Here is a 15,488-nt window from a genome sequence, read left to right as displayed (position 1 = left end):
TCAAGAACCCCAATTGCCAAGAGTACAAATCCCAGAGGTTATGGGGATCAACCTTGTAGATCTAAGTAGTCTTTTCCATAATGCAAGGTATAGCCTGTTCTACCTTGCCTGTTTGATCCAAGTACAGAAAAGTATTATTAGCAATGACACAGATGCCACCATGACGAGCCCACAAGAAATGTAGAGCAAGGCAATTGTACATCACTGTTCATGTCAATGAGTGAGACTGATCTATATTTCACTTAAGGCAGAGTAGTTTGCATAACGACTTCTGTCAGAGTCAGTGATAAGTTTTTTACTTCCACTGTTTGGAATACTGCTCTGACTGTTCTCATATACGATGAGTCAGTTTAAAACATGGCAGCATCTATTCTAAGGATATTATATTGAGATAACTTATTTAAACATGTTAATGTATTTAAATGTAAATTTCAACTTAGACTTTGTTGCTCTTTGGGCAGTAAAACTACCGGGTCCATTGCTGAAAGTCAGTATAAGGATGAATTTGGTATTAATAAGAACTGTGAAAACGGAGCAGACTGTCTTGAGAATGTAGTGGACTTCTTGCTATTTAGTGCTTTCAGGCAGTGGTTCTAGCTTTGAATGGGAGCTTGAAATAGATTAACTTTAATGTCTCTTTCAATGCTAAGAGTCTGTGACTCAGAATGATTCTTGAGAGACGCAGATTAATGACTAACTGCTATAAGAAAAAGAGAATGACTTATTTTAGGGTAATCACATAGAGGAAACAGAGATTGGTTTCACACTGAACTGAGTTTTGCTTAGTTTCTGAGTCACAGTTATAAAGGGAAATTTACTAGCTTTATGTTGTTTCATCTGCCATACAGAGTATTCTGTAGTCAGATGTTCTTCCCCTAATAATTTGGTGTATTTTCTCCTTAAAGACTATGTGGATCACGTAACTGAAGATGTTCCCATTTTTATTTTAGTGGCATGAAATCCAGGGGCAAATTTTCAGTTAAACATTTTAACTGCCTACGTTCAGATTGCCTCTATATTTATGGTTTTTCTTCCTGGTCTCAATCTCCTATTCTAAATGATACTGTGTTGGCTCTTTATTTTTATGTTTGGTATTTACATACATCATGCATTCTTCTAAGTACCTTAAATTCTTTGTGAAATGAGATGGAAAACGGATGAATGGATGGATAAGTGGATGTAAGGATAATGACTTGGCAAATCGGTGTCCTTTCTGGTAAGTTCCAGTAAGTAGTGATGTCATCACGTTCCATAATGATGGAGTAAACTGTCAATCACTATCATTACCAGCAGTTTCCTCCATTACCCAACATCCAAGTATCTTTTTTCCCCAATACGTTCGCATGTTGATAACCACCAGCCCTAACCTAATACTCATTTGGAATAGTGCTGATATACAATGGGATCAAGTTGGCTAATAACAAATTGATTGATGATGTTTTAGGATTTATTTTGCATAGCATTATTAGGGTTCAGTACCTGCTAGATATATATGAGAAGGTTTCTCATAAGTCCCATATTGAAAGTAAAACATAAAATAACAGCTGAGTTTTATATAAGCTATTTTTGGGTCCCCAAATGGTGGTACATTTGATCTGTCATCTTTGTTAGATTGAACTTTGAATTACTTCTATTGTACAGTAGTAAAAAGTGATTGTTTCTCTATAATTATTACTGATCTGAGCAGGTCTAGAATGCTGTATTCAGGTCTGGGCCACATCCTTGGGAAGGACACCAAAAACCTGAAATGGGTTCAGAGGAAGTTAACAAATTGATGAGGGGTTTTGGAAGCACCTCACGTGTCACTGCTGGAACTGTGAATGCTTAACCTGGAAAAGTGATTACTCTAAATTCATATGGTTACTTCTTTCTGATATCAGACTTGAATTTGTCCACTGTTTAATAAACTTTGTACATAAATGGAAGTCTTCCAGAAATACAAATATACCTATGCATTATGGCATATGTTCATTGTACTACAATGTACTTCATGAAGTACCCAAAAGATGCTAAAAGATCTTGCAAAAGGTCTGTATGATGTGGTTTTCTGCTTACTGCCACGTGGAAACCTATCTGTCAAGAGCCCTTTGTACACGCCTCCTGGACCATGTTCTGGGGAAAGTCACCCAATGGCAGTACTGGAGAGGATTTCGTCTGTCTCTCAGTCTGCTTTTTGTTTCTTGCCGAAGGCAGCTGAGACGGATAGATTGGGAGAGATGCCTGCAGCCTGGGAACTGGTTTCTAGGACAGGAAGCTGAATCCAAAAGATCCTTGGTAGGGTGCACTGCTTTTCCTACCCTTGCCTTTACCCCTAAAGTAACTCCTGAATCTACTTTTATCACTAAGCAGTATCATAATGAGCAAATGTAAGAGAGAGACAAATTGGGCTGACTTGCTCTTTCAGTGGCATAGTCTCAAGGAATTTTATATCTTAGACATTCTGGACACTCCTGTAGTAGAGCAGGGCAGGCTGATGCTGATTTAATCAGGGTAGAAGAGGAAATCTCTAACCAGTATTCCCTGTAAGCTCTGACACTCTCCAGGGGTCCAGAGCCTGCTTGACTTCATTTGTAATTTTTGCAGACCTCCTTTATAGTGAAACTCTGTTGGATATTAAAATGTCTTAGGATTAGTGGTAACTGAAACCAATTTTTCCCATTTGCTTATTTGTGTTAAGCTTCAGACAGAACCCAGCCTAGCAAACAGCCTAGCAGGAAAGCCTATTGTCAAAGGAGGTGGTGGGGATAATATGGGGACCAGGTCTGATCACTGACAGTCATTTGGTTAAAAGAGAGGTTGCATAGATTTGATTATTAATGAACAGATTCTTCTATAGACAGCCAGCTGAGGATTTGAGGGCTATCAAATCCTTAAGCCAGGTATTGTGAAAATAGTTGGACGATACATTATTTGATTTTGTTTTTAGTATATTTACCTTTCGAATTATGCATCGCTTATGTCAGTAATACAATTAATTTGCATTTCTTGACATTTGCATTACTTGCAGTAGAGTTGAGGGATTGAAAACCTGAAGTACATTGAACAAAAATTTTGCTGTGACGTTAAGCATCAATCATGCTTTTTAGTTGGGTTGTAAGTGGGTTAAGTAATACAATGAGAGAATAAATGAATGATCAAATACAGAATTTTTTTGAAAAAAAAACATGATTAAGGTGCTTTCTGTCTCTGAAAAGATAGACAAATTTTTTGCCCGGCCAATTAGGAAGAAGTCATGAATGGTGTGCTGTGGGAACAAAAGGAAAGAAAGAGAGGCATTTTAACTGGTATTTTAAGCAGAATCATCAGTAATAACATATTCCACTTAATAACAGTTTTAATTTCCCAAAGCCCTCTACATTCACCATATCATTTTATTTTGAGTTAATTTAGGCAAATTATCATTATTATCCCATTCAATAGATAAAGAAATGGAGATAGGCAGGGTAAATAATGTGCTTAAAATAACACAGCTGGTTAATAAATGGATTGAAGCCAGGACCCAGGCCTCGTAGCTTAGCCACTTAACTCTTTCCACTTGATCACTTTGCCTCTCAAAATTTACAAATGATCTCCATCCAATTTAAGCCTCCAGTGGCTAACTATACCTTGATTCTTTCCTCCCTCCCCTCCTTTATTCCTTCTTTCCTTCCTTCCTTTCTTCTTGTTTTCCCCTCTTCCCACTTCCTTCCTTCCCTTACTTGCTTTCTGTTTTTCTTCATTTGTAATACCATGACATTAGTAGACATTAGCAATCTCTTTGTTTAGGACCTATAAAACCTTTTCATCCCTCCTTTCTCATTCTGAATGGCAGCATGGCTACCTAGCACGGGCCTTAAGTTATTTATGTATATAAACACACACACATATACTTGGCTTTGAATACCAAACTCCTAAACCCACTTACTCATAGTAACCCTGAGCTTTACATTCTTAATTCATCTCATGAGGTATGGTGGGAGTTGTTATAAAATAACTCCTTTATAGAATTATTCTGAGGATTAAGCTTGATCATCATGTGAAGCGCTTAGCTCAACTTCTGTTACATTGTGAGATGTATGTACTCAATAAATGGTAGCTGTTGCTGTTGGGTTGTTTTGCTCACGAAGCAACAGTGAAATTGAAATTTTAAGAAAAGACAAAAAGCCATCCTCATTTCAAAGAATGGGGATGGAGTCACAGAATACACAGCACTGATTTGAGATCAAACCCAGGTATTGTATCAGTTGGTTTAGGGCCTTTTCTGGTCAAATCCCAGTCAATTTTCATATTTTCTTTGCATATGAAAGATATATAATGGGTTGAAAAAATGCACAGCCAGTGGGGAATGCATGAATGATGGAGTTAACAATATGTCTGTGGAGTCATAATCACAATTTACCAGAATGGGTAGCTTCTGTATTATCAACAGGTGGGAAATTATTCAAAGATCAGGACTTGACCGGAGAAACGTCTTAGAATTTGCAAGTAAGAATGCTAAGTCAAATGCATTAGTAGGAAAAAGAAACAAGGTCCTGAGGGGGAGGGAGACTTTAGTCATGGTTTGGTCTCTTGGAGTCAACATCAAAAGTGTTCCTTCTAAGAGGAATTCTAGGATCTGTGCTTCTCCAGCCATGGACCAGTGCAGGCCGTATTCACAGCAGTGACACATCTTAAATCAGGCCTCTCACCCTGGCTGTTGACACATTGCTGGGTGTGGACCGGCCGAGTAATTGGATATGAAGCCCCATGCCAAATGGTTCCATTACAGTTCAGTAGAAAGCAATGACAGGGTGAATGCAGGAGAGGTCAACAGCCATTTCCTTCCAAACACAGGTTTCCTAAGTTACAGCATAAATCCTCCCCTCTGAAAGATCCAACATCTGATGTGCATTTTAACATCTCACTTCTATATGTTAATTATCTTACTCAGGAAATAGTTGGAAGCTGACTTAGGCTTAGGGATAGAAAATCCATTTACGATTTCTCCTAATGTTGTCATTTCCCCCAGCCTCCAGAATCTGGGCACTTGGCTAAGGGCTTAGTGTAATATTGCAGCGATGCGTGCTGCCTCTCTCTGTTAGCCACTGCCCCCCACCCTGCCCCCAGTTTCCCATGCCCAACCATTTTGCTTCCAAGATGGGCATCCTGCCTAAGAATGGGATCAGGCTGGCACAGTACCTACCAGAGGAGGAATCGCTGCTTTCAGAGGGAAGCACTGAATCATATCTCTCAGAAGGCGAGCCTGACCCCTTCCCTCTCTTCCCACCTCCTCCATCTGGAAGAGAAGAGATTTGGAAGTTGCCAAAGTTTAATTACTTCTACTGAAAGTGACAAAAAAAATGTGAAAGCTTATCCTTTAGTGGAAGTAACCCAGAGGGCCTACGGACATTTGCAGCAGTCTGTTTGCCATTTGTTTTTTCTCTTTTCTTCTTTAGCAACACCCCCCGCCCCCAGGAGCAAATTTCCAGTTTTCCTTTCCAAGAAGAAAGAGGACAGATTGTCCCTTAGAGACTTCAAAGGGGTGTTTTGGATTCTGCCACCAGCGACAGAGCTGTTGAGACGTCCTCAAATACTTTTGCATTAAGATTCACACAACATGAAACTCAGGAGAGCATTTACTTACACCATTAGCTCATTGTGTCAACTATCCACCAGGCAAATTGTATTAAAATGACATCCATCTCTAACTAACCCGTAGGGGGGGCCACATCAGCAGATATTGAAAGAGGTGATTTTGAATTTTTGTGTGGGAAGGGGGGCAACAAAAACTTAAACAACACAGGAACAACAATTAGAAAATTGTAATATGAAAGTGTAAGCAATTAGATAACAATTAACATTCTCATTAAACACCACTTACCAAGTGTTTACCATATGTCAAATCTATACACTTTCATGGGTATTATAATTATTTCTTACAACATCTCTGTGAAAAAAAGCTAATATTTTCACTTAATAGATTCAAAGAAAGCTAAATTGTCAGTGAAGATAAGGAATTTGGCCACAGTCACCCAGCTAATAAGGGGCAAGGCTTCAGTTTCAATTCATGTCTTCTGATCCCAAGACCAGGTGATTAGGCCTCAGTGAAGTCTTAATTAGGCAAAGGCTGATCAAGCTTGCAGATTGCCTGCACTTGATTTATCTGCCTTTTCTCTCCCTGTGGCATATTTTCTGTACGTTTTACCTTTTAACAATACTTGGACACTTGGATTGACATTTACCAACCCAAAGGCAAAATTTTCTCTGCTACTTGTGAGGAGGTTGAGGGGTAAGTGATCTGATCGTATCAAGTAATTAAAATTATGTAAAAATAATCAGTGAATCACGATTGTTATTTTCTAGCTTTTATATCAAGAAGTCGAAACTGGTGACATGCAGAGAATAAGTTTATTTCAAAGAACAAATTTGGCGATTGAAGATAGTAAACAACATTGCTTGAAAGAAATAAAGCTAATGCTCTTTCAGCTTTTAACAGTAAGTCTTTTCTTACGAAGGAAAGTCCTTTTCATTACAAATGGGACATTGTAATATTTCCATCTTGTTGGTGACCCTTTAAAGAGCCAAAGAAAATCTCACATCTTTCTCTGTGTTTTCTGTGAAATCAGCATGATTTGCTTTTTGATTTCTTCTGTCTCTTATAAATCTTTTCCTTGTGGACTTATTGCACAAATCTGTGTAGCATCTAAAAATCATCTTTTGATACAAATGCAGGCACTAAGCACTAAATTCTGCATTTGGGGAAATTTGTATGGAGGATCATGGCACAACTGGGGACTTTCTCTTTCAACTCCTTTTTTTGTTTTCAAATCTTTGATGTACCCGATCCCTTCCTAACATCACATGGAATATAGAAATTGCCCTTAGAAGGTAAGACGTGGGTTTTGCTAGTCCAGTATTAGTCTCTAGTTGAAGCTCAGGTCTTAATTTTTCAACATGTGTCAGATAATTCATATTGTACTGAACTGGCCTCAGAGGTTACATGTATGATGGCTGGGATTGGGAAGACAACATGAATGGTAAGAATAAGAGAAAAGAAATCAACTGATAGCTTTATAGGGATTCCCTTGTAACTAACTCTATGTTTTTCTCTTGCTGCCTTTAGAATCTTCTCTTTATCTTTAAATTTTGCCATTTTAATTATAACATGTCGTGGGTTTGGACAAATGTATGCAACATTACAGTATCATACAGGATAGTTTCATTGCCCTAAAAATCCTCTGTGCTCTGTCTATTCATCTCTCCCTTGGCAACCACTGATCTTTTTACCGTTTCCATAGTTTTGCCTTTTTCAGAATGTTACATAGTTGGAATCATACAGTATGTATTCTCTTCAGGGCAGCTTTTTTCACTTAGAAATATGCATTTAAGGTACCTCCCTCCATGTCTTTTCATGGCTTGATAGCCCATGTCTTTTTAGTGTTGAATAATAGTCCATTGTCTGGATTTACCACAGTTTCTTATTCATTCACCTACCGAAGGATATCTTGATTGCTTCCAACTTTTGGCAGTTGTGACTATAGCTGCTATAAACATCCATGTTCAGGTTCCCGTGTGGATAAAATATTCAACTCCTTTGGGTAAATACCAAGAGCATGACTGCGGGATAGTATGGTAAGGCTATGTTTAGTTTTGTAAGGATTCGTCAAACTGTCTTCCAAAGTGGCTGTACCAATTTGCATTCCCACCAGCAATGAACGAGAGTTCATGTTGCTCCACATCCTTGTCAGCATTTAGTGTTGTCAGTGCTTTGAATTTTGGCTATTTTTGTACGTGAGGAGTAGTATCTCATTGTTTTAATTGTAACTCCCTAAGGACATAGGATATGGAGCATCTTTTCATATGCTTATTTGCCATCTGTATATCTTCTTTGGTGAGGTGTCTGTTTAAATTTTTGCCCCCACCCCCTTTTTTAAATTGGGTTGTTTTCTTATTGATGAGTTTTAAGATGTGCTTTGTTTTTGGTATCTGATGTCTCAAAGGGAAAATTTTATAGAGAAATAGTTGCTATTATGCAAATTTCATGTTTCTCCAATGGAGATAAGAAAAATCGAGGCAGTACATGGATATACTTTCAGAGGCTTACAAATTATTATGATATTTGAGATTATGTCTGTAAAGAGAAGCATGCACTGGATAAGGTGCCAAGTACTATCATTTACGTTTGGTACCTGCATTTCCATTGGTATTTACAATTGCTTTAACACCAATGGCAGCAATGACATAATTCTTTTTTTTTTTAAAGAATTGTGTTGCATTCTGTTTTTTAAAATTTATTTATTTATTTTTGGCTGTGTTGGGTCTTCGTTTCTTTGCGAGGGCTTTCTCTAGTTGGGGAAAGCAGGGGCCACTCTTCATCGCGGTGCGCGGGCCTCTCGCTATCGCGGCCTCTCTCGTTGCAGAGCACAGGCTCCAGACGCGCAGGCTCAGTAGTTGTGGCTCACGGGCCTAGCTGCTCCACGGCATGTGGGATCTTCTGAGACCAGGGCTCGAACCCGTGTCCCCAGCATTGGCAGGCAGACTCTCAACCACTGCGTCACCAGGGAAGCCCCCCATAATTCATTTTTAATGCAGTACTTTTGAAACCAAGGTCAGTAGATACCTGCTAATCTGTGGATATATTATTTGGAATCCAGAAGAGTTTTATCCCTTTATTCAGTAATGAGGAACACCAGAAATATCACTACATGTCTTTGATCCCAAACTACAATAATTTCCACGATGCTATCAGAAGACGTTTTTTGCTTTGGCTAGAGACAGGCTTGGGCAGGTGAGGGGGCCAGCTCCTTGTCCTTTCCCTCTAATTCACTTCTCAATCTCAGATTTTTACATCAGGGATGCAAGAACAGGGAAAAGTGTGTGTCCAAACACAACCTTGTCTTTTTCCCTATTGACAAGACGACCTAGAAATGTGGCTCAAAGTCTGTGGTCTTGTAACTTCTCACTGGGAAGTAAAGTGCTTGCGTACTGAGAAATATAAAAGAGATGGAGGAAAAGCAAAGAAGACCTTCAGAAGCTGTCTTCCAAATATATGATCTGAGGCTGAACTGCAGGATTCATAGAAGGGACCTGGTAGATATTGCCACCAGGTGATGGTAGCAAACTGGATAGTATCGCCCACTGGAAAGGGCAGCTTGGTCATTGCATGCTGGAATGGAGACCTGAGTCAAATCTGATTTTTCAAGGGAAGCTGTGAATCTGATTTTAATGTGAAATCTCCTAATTTTCAAATATTGGCAGTGAATTCATATCTGTTTTAAAGCCCTGTGACCTTAATGAAATATATCTGTGGATGAGATCTGGCCCACTACAGGGCTTCCAGCTGGTGACGTGTGCTCTGTGTGGGTTCACTTTGCCGGTGATTTGCTGATGAGAGATTGCACTTTGACAAACACAAGGTGGCTATATAGAAAAATACACAGGAAGGACCCTTAGTTTAATCTTGTAAGCACATTACTTTGTTTTCAAACATATTCACGCTAAAACATCTTGGTTTCCTCTCCTGAATGTGTAAGGTTACACTCCCTTTCTGCATGCTGCCTGATCCAACACTCACCCACACGGAGAGATACATTCTTGAAGTGGTTGCAGTCTTTACCGAGGTAAAGATTTATAAAACTGGCCTTCCTCATGTGGATGACTAGATCTCAGGCTTTGCGCAGCAGGCACAGATGAAAGGAGTAGAATTATAAAGAGAGCGTGGAGGAGGAGGGACTCAGAACAGAAATCCCAGGAAGCAGAGTTGCTAGGTTGCAGAGGCCTGAAGGTTAGCCATCAAATGATGTTACAGATCTTCGAAGCTCTGTAGAAGATAAATGTGGTCACCTGAGAAACACTCCCTGGTCAGAAAAGTCTGGTGCCTGGGCTTACACATACTTCGTTTATACGTAAGTAGCTGTAGTAGGGAATATAGATGCCTGTGGGGGCAGGGGTGCATGGAATTGACTTGTATTTACCCACTCTTGGGCTTAATGCTGCCTCAGTGGTCCCAGGTTACAGAATTCATGGAGCATGCTGTATGGTCTCCTCCAAACACCTCATCCTCATGCAACGCTTCTTGTTTAAAAAAAAAAATCCATGTATTCTAATAAATGACTGAATAGTAAACAGGACTCACGTGAGAATCTTCATCACGATAGTAGCCATGTGAACAAATCTTACTCTCTTAAGATAGCGGGGAAGAGGATTTTTAAGTGACCTACTTTTGTAGAAAAAAAGCAAAGCAAAGCAAAACAACAACCTACCTCTAGTGGAGACCATAATGACGTATCTAGATTTACCCCAACTACTTATTAAATGCCAACAATATGCTGGTGTTTGTGTTCTGTTTAACAAACCCTATCTCAAATTTTTACTTTAACTTTGATTATACCCATTTTATAGATGAGCTCAAGCATCAGTGAACACGTAACTTGCACAAGTTCACAGAGCAAATAAGTGACAGAGCTATGAATCAGAAAAAGACCGTGTGCTCCCTCTTCCCTCCAATGGTGCACCAAACCTTTCATGTCCCTTTGGGGCACACAGATTTTTTTCCTATTAGAAACTTAAATAGAGTACTGGTTTAATAACCAGGTGATCTCTCCTTTCTTTAGTGTAGTCAATTAACCGAAGACAGTCATTGCATCTCTTTTGCCACAATAAAACTGTGGTTATGAAAAGTGTGGGTAACCGGATTTCACCAGGGCCATGCTGTCAGGTTAACACTGTGTGAAAAATGGTCCAGCACAACTGTTGGGAAAGAAGAAAACTTAGTCAAACAGCTGGTTCTTTGGTCCACGTGATACTATACATAATTTTAAGATCAAGCAATCTTGAGTGCTTAAAAAAGACCCAGAATATTCAATATGTAGCAGATGGGTTTGAAATGTTTACCTTTGGGTCCTCAGTCATGAAGACACACTTTCTTGGATGGGAATGAAAAATGTAGCCTGGTAATAGCTAAGAAAACTAGCTTGTTCTGCCCCAGAGGGCAATAGATAAACTAACAATGTTTCCTAGACTAAGTCATGCAGTTCTTGAAAATTTCTGCCTCTCAGAGTGAATCGTGGTCTTTCAATCCCCCTCCCCCCTCCACTTGCTGTCAGTCAGTGTTTAAAATGGGAAACACTCGAATCTGGTTCCTAAACCATTTCCAGCAAATCTGTGAGGGAAAGAAAAGGATCTCTGATTTATACTTGACTCTAAAGCTCCATTTCACACTCTTCTGAGACATCCCAAGAGGCCTCCAAAATCAGCTCTTATCCCATTTCCATAAGCACATTTTTTCATTTTTCTTCTTCCTTCTCTTCCCTCCATTCTCTTGCTTTTTGCCTTTCATTATGTATTTGTAGAGGCCGTGATATGAAAGAGACACCGTACTAGGCTCTAGACCAGTGGTTCTCAAAGTGTAGCCCCTGCAGCAGCAGCAACAGCATCACCTGGGACCTTGTTAGACATTTAGATTCTCAGGCACACACCAGAGAATGAGTAGGCCTCATTCTGATTCATTTGCTGAATTGGAAACTCAGGGGTGTGGCCCAGCAATTCGTGTTCTAACATGACCTCAGGTGATGCTGATACATCGTAATGCTCAAATTTAAGGACTACTAATCCAGACCACAAAATTGAATGGGACTGGTATCTGCCCTTGGCAACTTCCAATTTGGTGATGGGAACAGCATGAAAATTAATGGTTATGATGAATTTTATGATATAGGTATGCACAAAGTATGGGGGAGAAAAGGAAGGACAAAGTTAAAATTAATATTTTGAGAGAAAACTCCAATGCACTCTCTTTTTATTGTCCAAAGATTGTTGTCTATACATTCACATATTTTCAATATGTGGTCCTTTCTAAATTAGTAGGCACCCAGCCATTACTTATCTATAACACCAAACCAGGAGAAAATCCTAATTCCCTTTTGAGGATTTTTCAATATAGAGGATACAAAACACACCTTTGATATTTGTATCCATTTGGAAGCCATTCAGTTTTTCTTGGGCAGAGAATCTGAACCCAATTAAAAATCAAAAGAGGGCTAGAAAGAGGAATATTCAACAACATGGTGGCAAAGGGCTAATCTCAGATGCTGCAAGATACTGCGCAGTGCACAAGGGAATGTGGAAATCTCTGCAGATTTGTTGCAGCCCCTTCTGCCAAGGGGTTCCGCCCCTCCCCATCCTGTAATCTAATCAGAAAGCGGAAAGCCAATTTACATTTCTGTGGGGGTTTTCCTATCATTATGTTATTTTTTTAAAGTATGGTATTCAGCAGGCTACAGCAGCCAAAGAAGTGGTTCTTATTAAGAGGGGCAGCCCATTTGCAAGATACTGTGAAAGCAGCGGCTACATGAAAAAAAGGCTCAGAGGCAGAAGTTTACTGTAAATTCAGGGTGAGTCAACGGAATGACAAGATTGCCAAGAAATTTAATTTGATCTTGTGCTGCCTTAGTTTGTAAGCAGCTTGTATTTAGAATGAGGGGCAGACTGGGGGTGCTGTCCTCTACAGGGGTCAGAACACACCTGCACTATTGTGAGCCTTGTCCTCTAAAAGAATATACCAAAGGTAAACCCCAAATCCCAAACCCAAATTAGACTCTTGCTGCTCTGCCTTCGAAGTGTGAGGGATAGATAACATCTTCACCCTGCTCTTTACCTCTTAGAAAGTTGTGTGGGGAGGGGAGAAGGCAGAGCTTGGAGACGGCGTATCTCGACCAGAAGGAGACCAACTCACCTGCAAGGGTCTTTGAATATGCAAATAGAAGCCCCCAGAACTGAGTCTGAGAGAAGGAGCTGAAACAGTCTTTGCTCAAGTCTCTGCCCAGACATCCCTCTGCAGGAGGTCTTCCCAGATCTTCTGATTTTAAAGAACATCCACCTCCCCCTACATTCTACCTCCCCCACTTTTCTTCAATTTATTTAATTTTTCTGCGGTACGCGGGCCTCTCACTGTTGTGGCCTCTCCGATTGTGGAGCACAGGCTCCGGCCCCGCAGGCTCGGCGGCCATGGCTCATGGGCCCCGCTGCTCCGCGGCATGTGGGATCCTCCCGGACCAGGGCACGAACCCGTGTCCCCTGCATCGGCAGGCGGACTCTCAACCACTGCGCCACCAGGGAAGCCCCAATTTATTTTTTAATTGAGATAATAACCTTGAGGTTTATAACATTCTATAAGTTTCACGTGTACAACATTATATTTCTACTTCTATCTACCCTACTGCGTGCTCATCACCAAAAATTTAGTTTCTACCTGTCACCACACAGCTTATCCCCTTTACCTATTTTGCTTTCTCTCCTGCCTCTTCCCCTTGGTAACCACTACTCCTTTCTTGGTGTCTACATGTTTGTTTCTGTTTGGTTTGGTGTGTTCATTTATTTTGTTTTTGTTTGTTTGTTTAGATTATTCCACATGAGTGAAATCACACAGTATGTGTCTTTCTCCATCTGACCTAACTCTACCCTTTCACTAGCTTTAGTTTTCTTCTTAACACGTAACAGTACTTGACAGCACGTATTTATTTGTTTCCTGTTTGTCTCCTCACCTGGGCAGGGGCTTGCCTACGGCCTTCATTGCCTTATTTCCTCCTAGAGCTGTGTTTGACACAACCCAGGGATGTGGAAGGTAAACCAGAGAAGAATTTCAGGAGGTGGGAACAGGGAGATTGTGATCTTGGGCGGCCTCGGCCTGCAGCAGCTTGAAGCAGGATTTCGGTTCCCAGCCAGAGATTGAAGTCAGGCCACGGCAGTGAGAGTGCTGAATCTTAGCCACTAGACCAGTGGCCACTAACAAGGCCCTGGCCTGTCAGCTTTGTAGAAATGAATTTCCGCAGAGAGACAGAAAGTAGTGAAGCAAGTAAAGTGTTTATTAGGAGGGAAAAGAGTACGTATGGATAGACACACGGGTGGCTCAGAGAGAGAGTCGCACCGTTGTGGTAGTTTGGATCACTTTTATGGGGCATTTCTTCCAGGTTTCCTTCGGCCGGTCATCTTGCTTTGCCTGATCCTGAGTCTGTATTTGGTTTATCTCAGGATCCTCCCATGTATGTGAATGCATCTCTTAGCCAAGATGGATTCTAGCGAAGAGGCCTATGGGTAGGTTGACATCACTTACTATGCGGTGGCGCCCCCTCCCTTTTTGACCTCCAAGGAGCCTTTCTACACATGTGTAGTCGGGAAGGTCTCCTTGACTTTGAGAATGAGGAATACATGGTCTTTCATCTCTTATCTGGGCAAGGCGCAGCTTCTCCTCCCTCCTGCTATTTTGGAGTATCTGTGCACAGAGGACAAACTCCAGCTGTTCAGCCTGGGGCTCATCTATCTCCTGCCTCAGTTGCATTGATTAGAGTATCAATTACCACAATATAATAAGAGAAAAAAGAAAACTAGTCATTGGATTGAATTGGTGGTCACCGTGAGATGTTTCTGTGAAGGTTGGGAATGTGCAGATTGCAGAGGGTTAAGTGATAAATGGGAGATGAGACAGGAGTGGGCAAGTAGAGGACACTGTCTCAAAAATGTCTGACTGACAGGTGAATTCGGAACTCGTACCTCTTGTCTCATTTTGTTATTGACTTGACTTGCTGTTGACCCTGGGAAAGCTATATCATATGTTTCCATAATGCCAAGTCATTTATTATTTCTCCAAATTCATAGATTTAGGAACGTTACCGTGCTTGACTTTATATAGACAAAAATAATCAGTTGATTAATGAATTTTTACCCTTCACTCATAAATGTGTCAGATTTTAGACATTTACATTGGCTGTCTACCTCTACCCCAATTTTCCCGCCTTTTTGTAAATTATACTTAAAGTTGATTTAATAAAGAGAGAAAGAAAGAAATCTAAAGGGCTAGTCATATATCTTTAGATCTTAATTGTAAAAAAGGACTATCTCTTCTGTCTCCTCCATCACCAGGAACAATTGCTAGCTGGTAGGAATTTGTGTTGTAATACTTTACTATTAATAAATATTATAATCACTTTCTAAGTTAAGCGTTGCTTCCTTTAATCTCTCTCTGCTCAAATGTGAGATTAGCTCAGTCCCTTCTTAGCCTTGGCAAGCTACCTTTGGCCTGCTCTGCCCTTTGATCTGTAATTTCTAATTGCATTTCATAAGGGGTCCTGCTTTTACACAATTTATTGACCCTTTGACAGGAATTTGGGTAGTGTAATTTGACAGAATTGATGTTTCTTGCAATCTGACAGCTGTTTGGATTTCAGTCGATAGCTGAGAACAATATTCCTGTGACCTTTCAGAGCCACTTTTTTCTTTTGCTTTAAGAACCAGGCACAAGAGGTTTGAAAGAACTGCCCAAACTGACTTTGACAGTTGGAAAAATGTTGCCTCTGACTAAAGTACGAAGGACATACTGAACATAAGTTCAAAATCTAAAACTCTCTAGAAGACAGTTAAGGATGAGAAACTGCATGGAATTCTCATCTACTAATTGTATAAGTGCTGATACCCCATAATTTATGGTAAAGTCTGACAATTAGAGGTCCAGTTAGTAATGTAAAATTTCATTTGGG

At 40.3% G+C, this 15,488-nt stretch overlaps 1 protein-coding gene across 1 annotated transcript in view; it reads left to right on the top strand.

The window, feature by feature from the left end:
* Positions 1-15,488, top strand: part of AGBL1 (AGBL carboxypeptidase 1) — a gene marked incomplete at its 5' end in the record, with an annotated part of 506,902 nt that overhangs the window by 431,914 nt on the left and 59,500 nt on the right. The window contains one exon of the mRNA XM_027083140.1: positions 12,066-12,078. Within this exon, the coding sequence (XP_026938941.1) occupies positions 12,066-12,078 (13 nt within the window). The remainder of the gene's footprint in view (positions 1-12,065; positions 12,079-15,488) is intronic.

This window comes from Aethalodelphis obliquidens, unplaced genomic scaffold (genome assembly GCF_003676395.1).
Source record: "Aethalodelphis obliquidens isolate GAN/ISIS:26980383/991018 unplaced genomic scaffold, ASM367639v1 scaffold49, whole genome shotgun sequence".
NCBI classification, from domain to species: Eukaryota; Metazoa; Chordata; class Mammalia; order Artiodactyla; family Delphinidae; genus Aethalodelphis; species Aethalodelphis obliquidens.
This window is presented reverse-complemented; position numbering and strand designations above follow the sequence as displayed.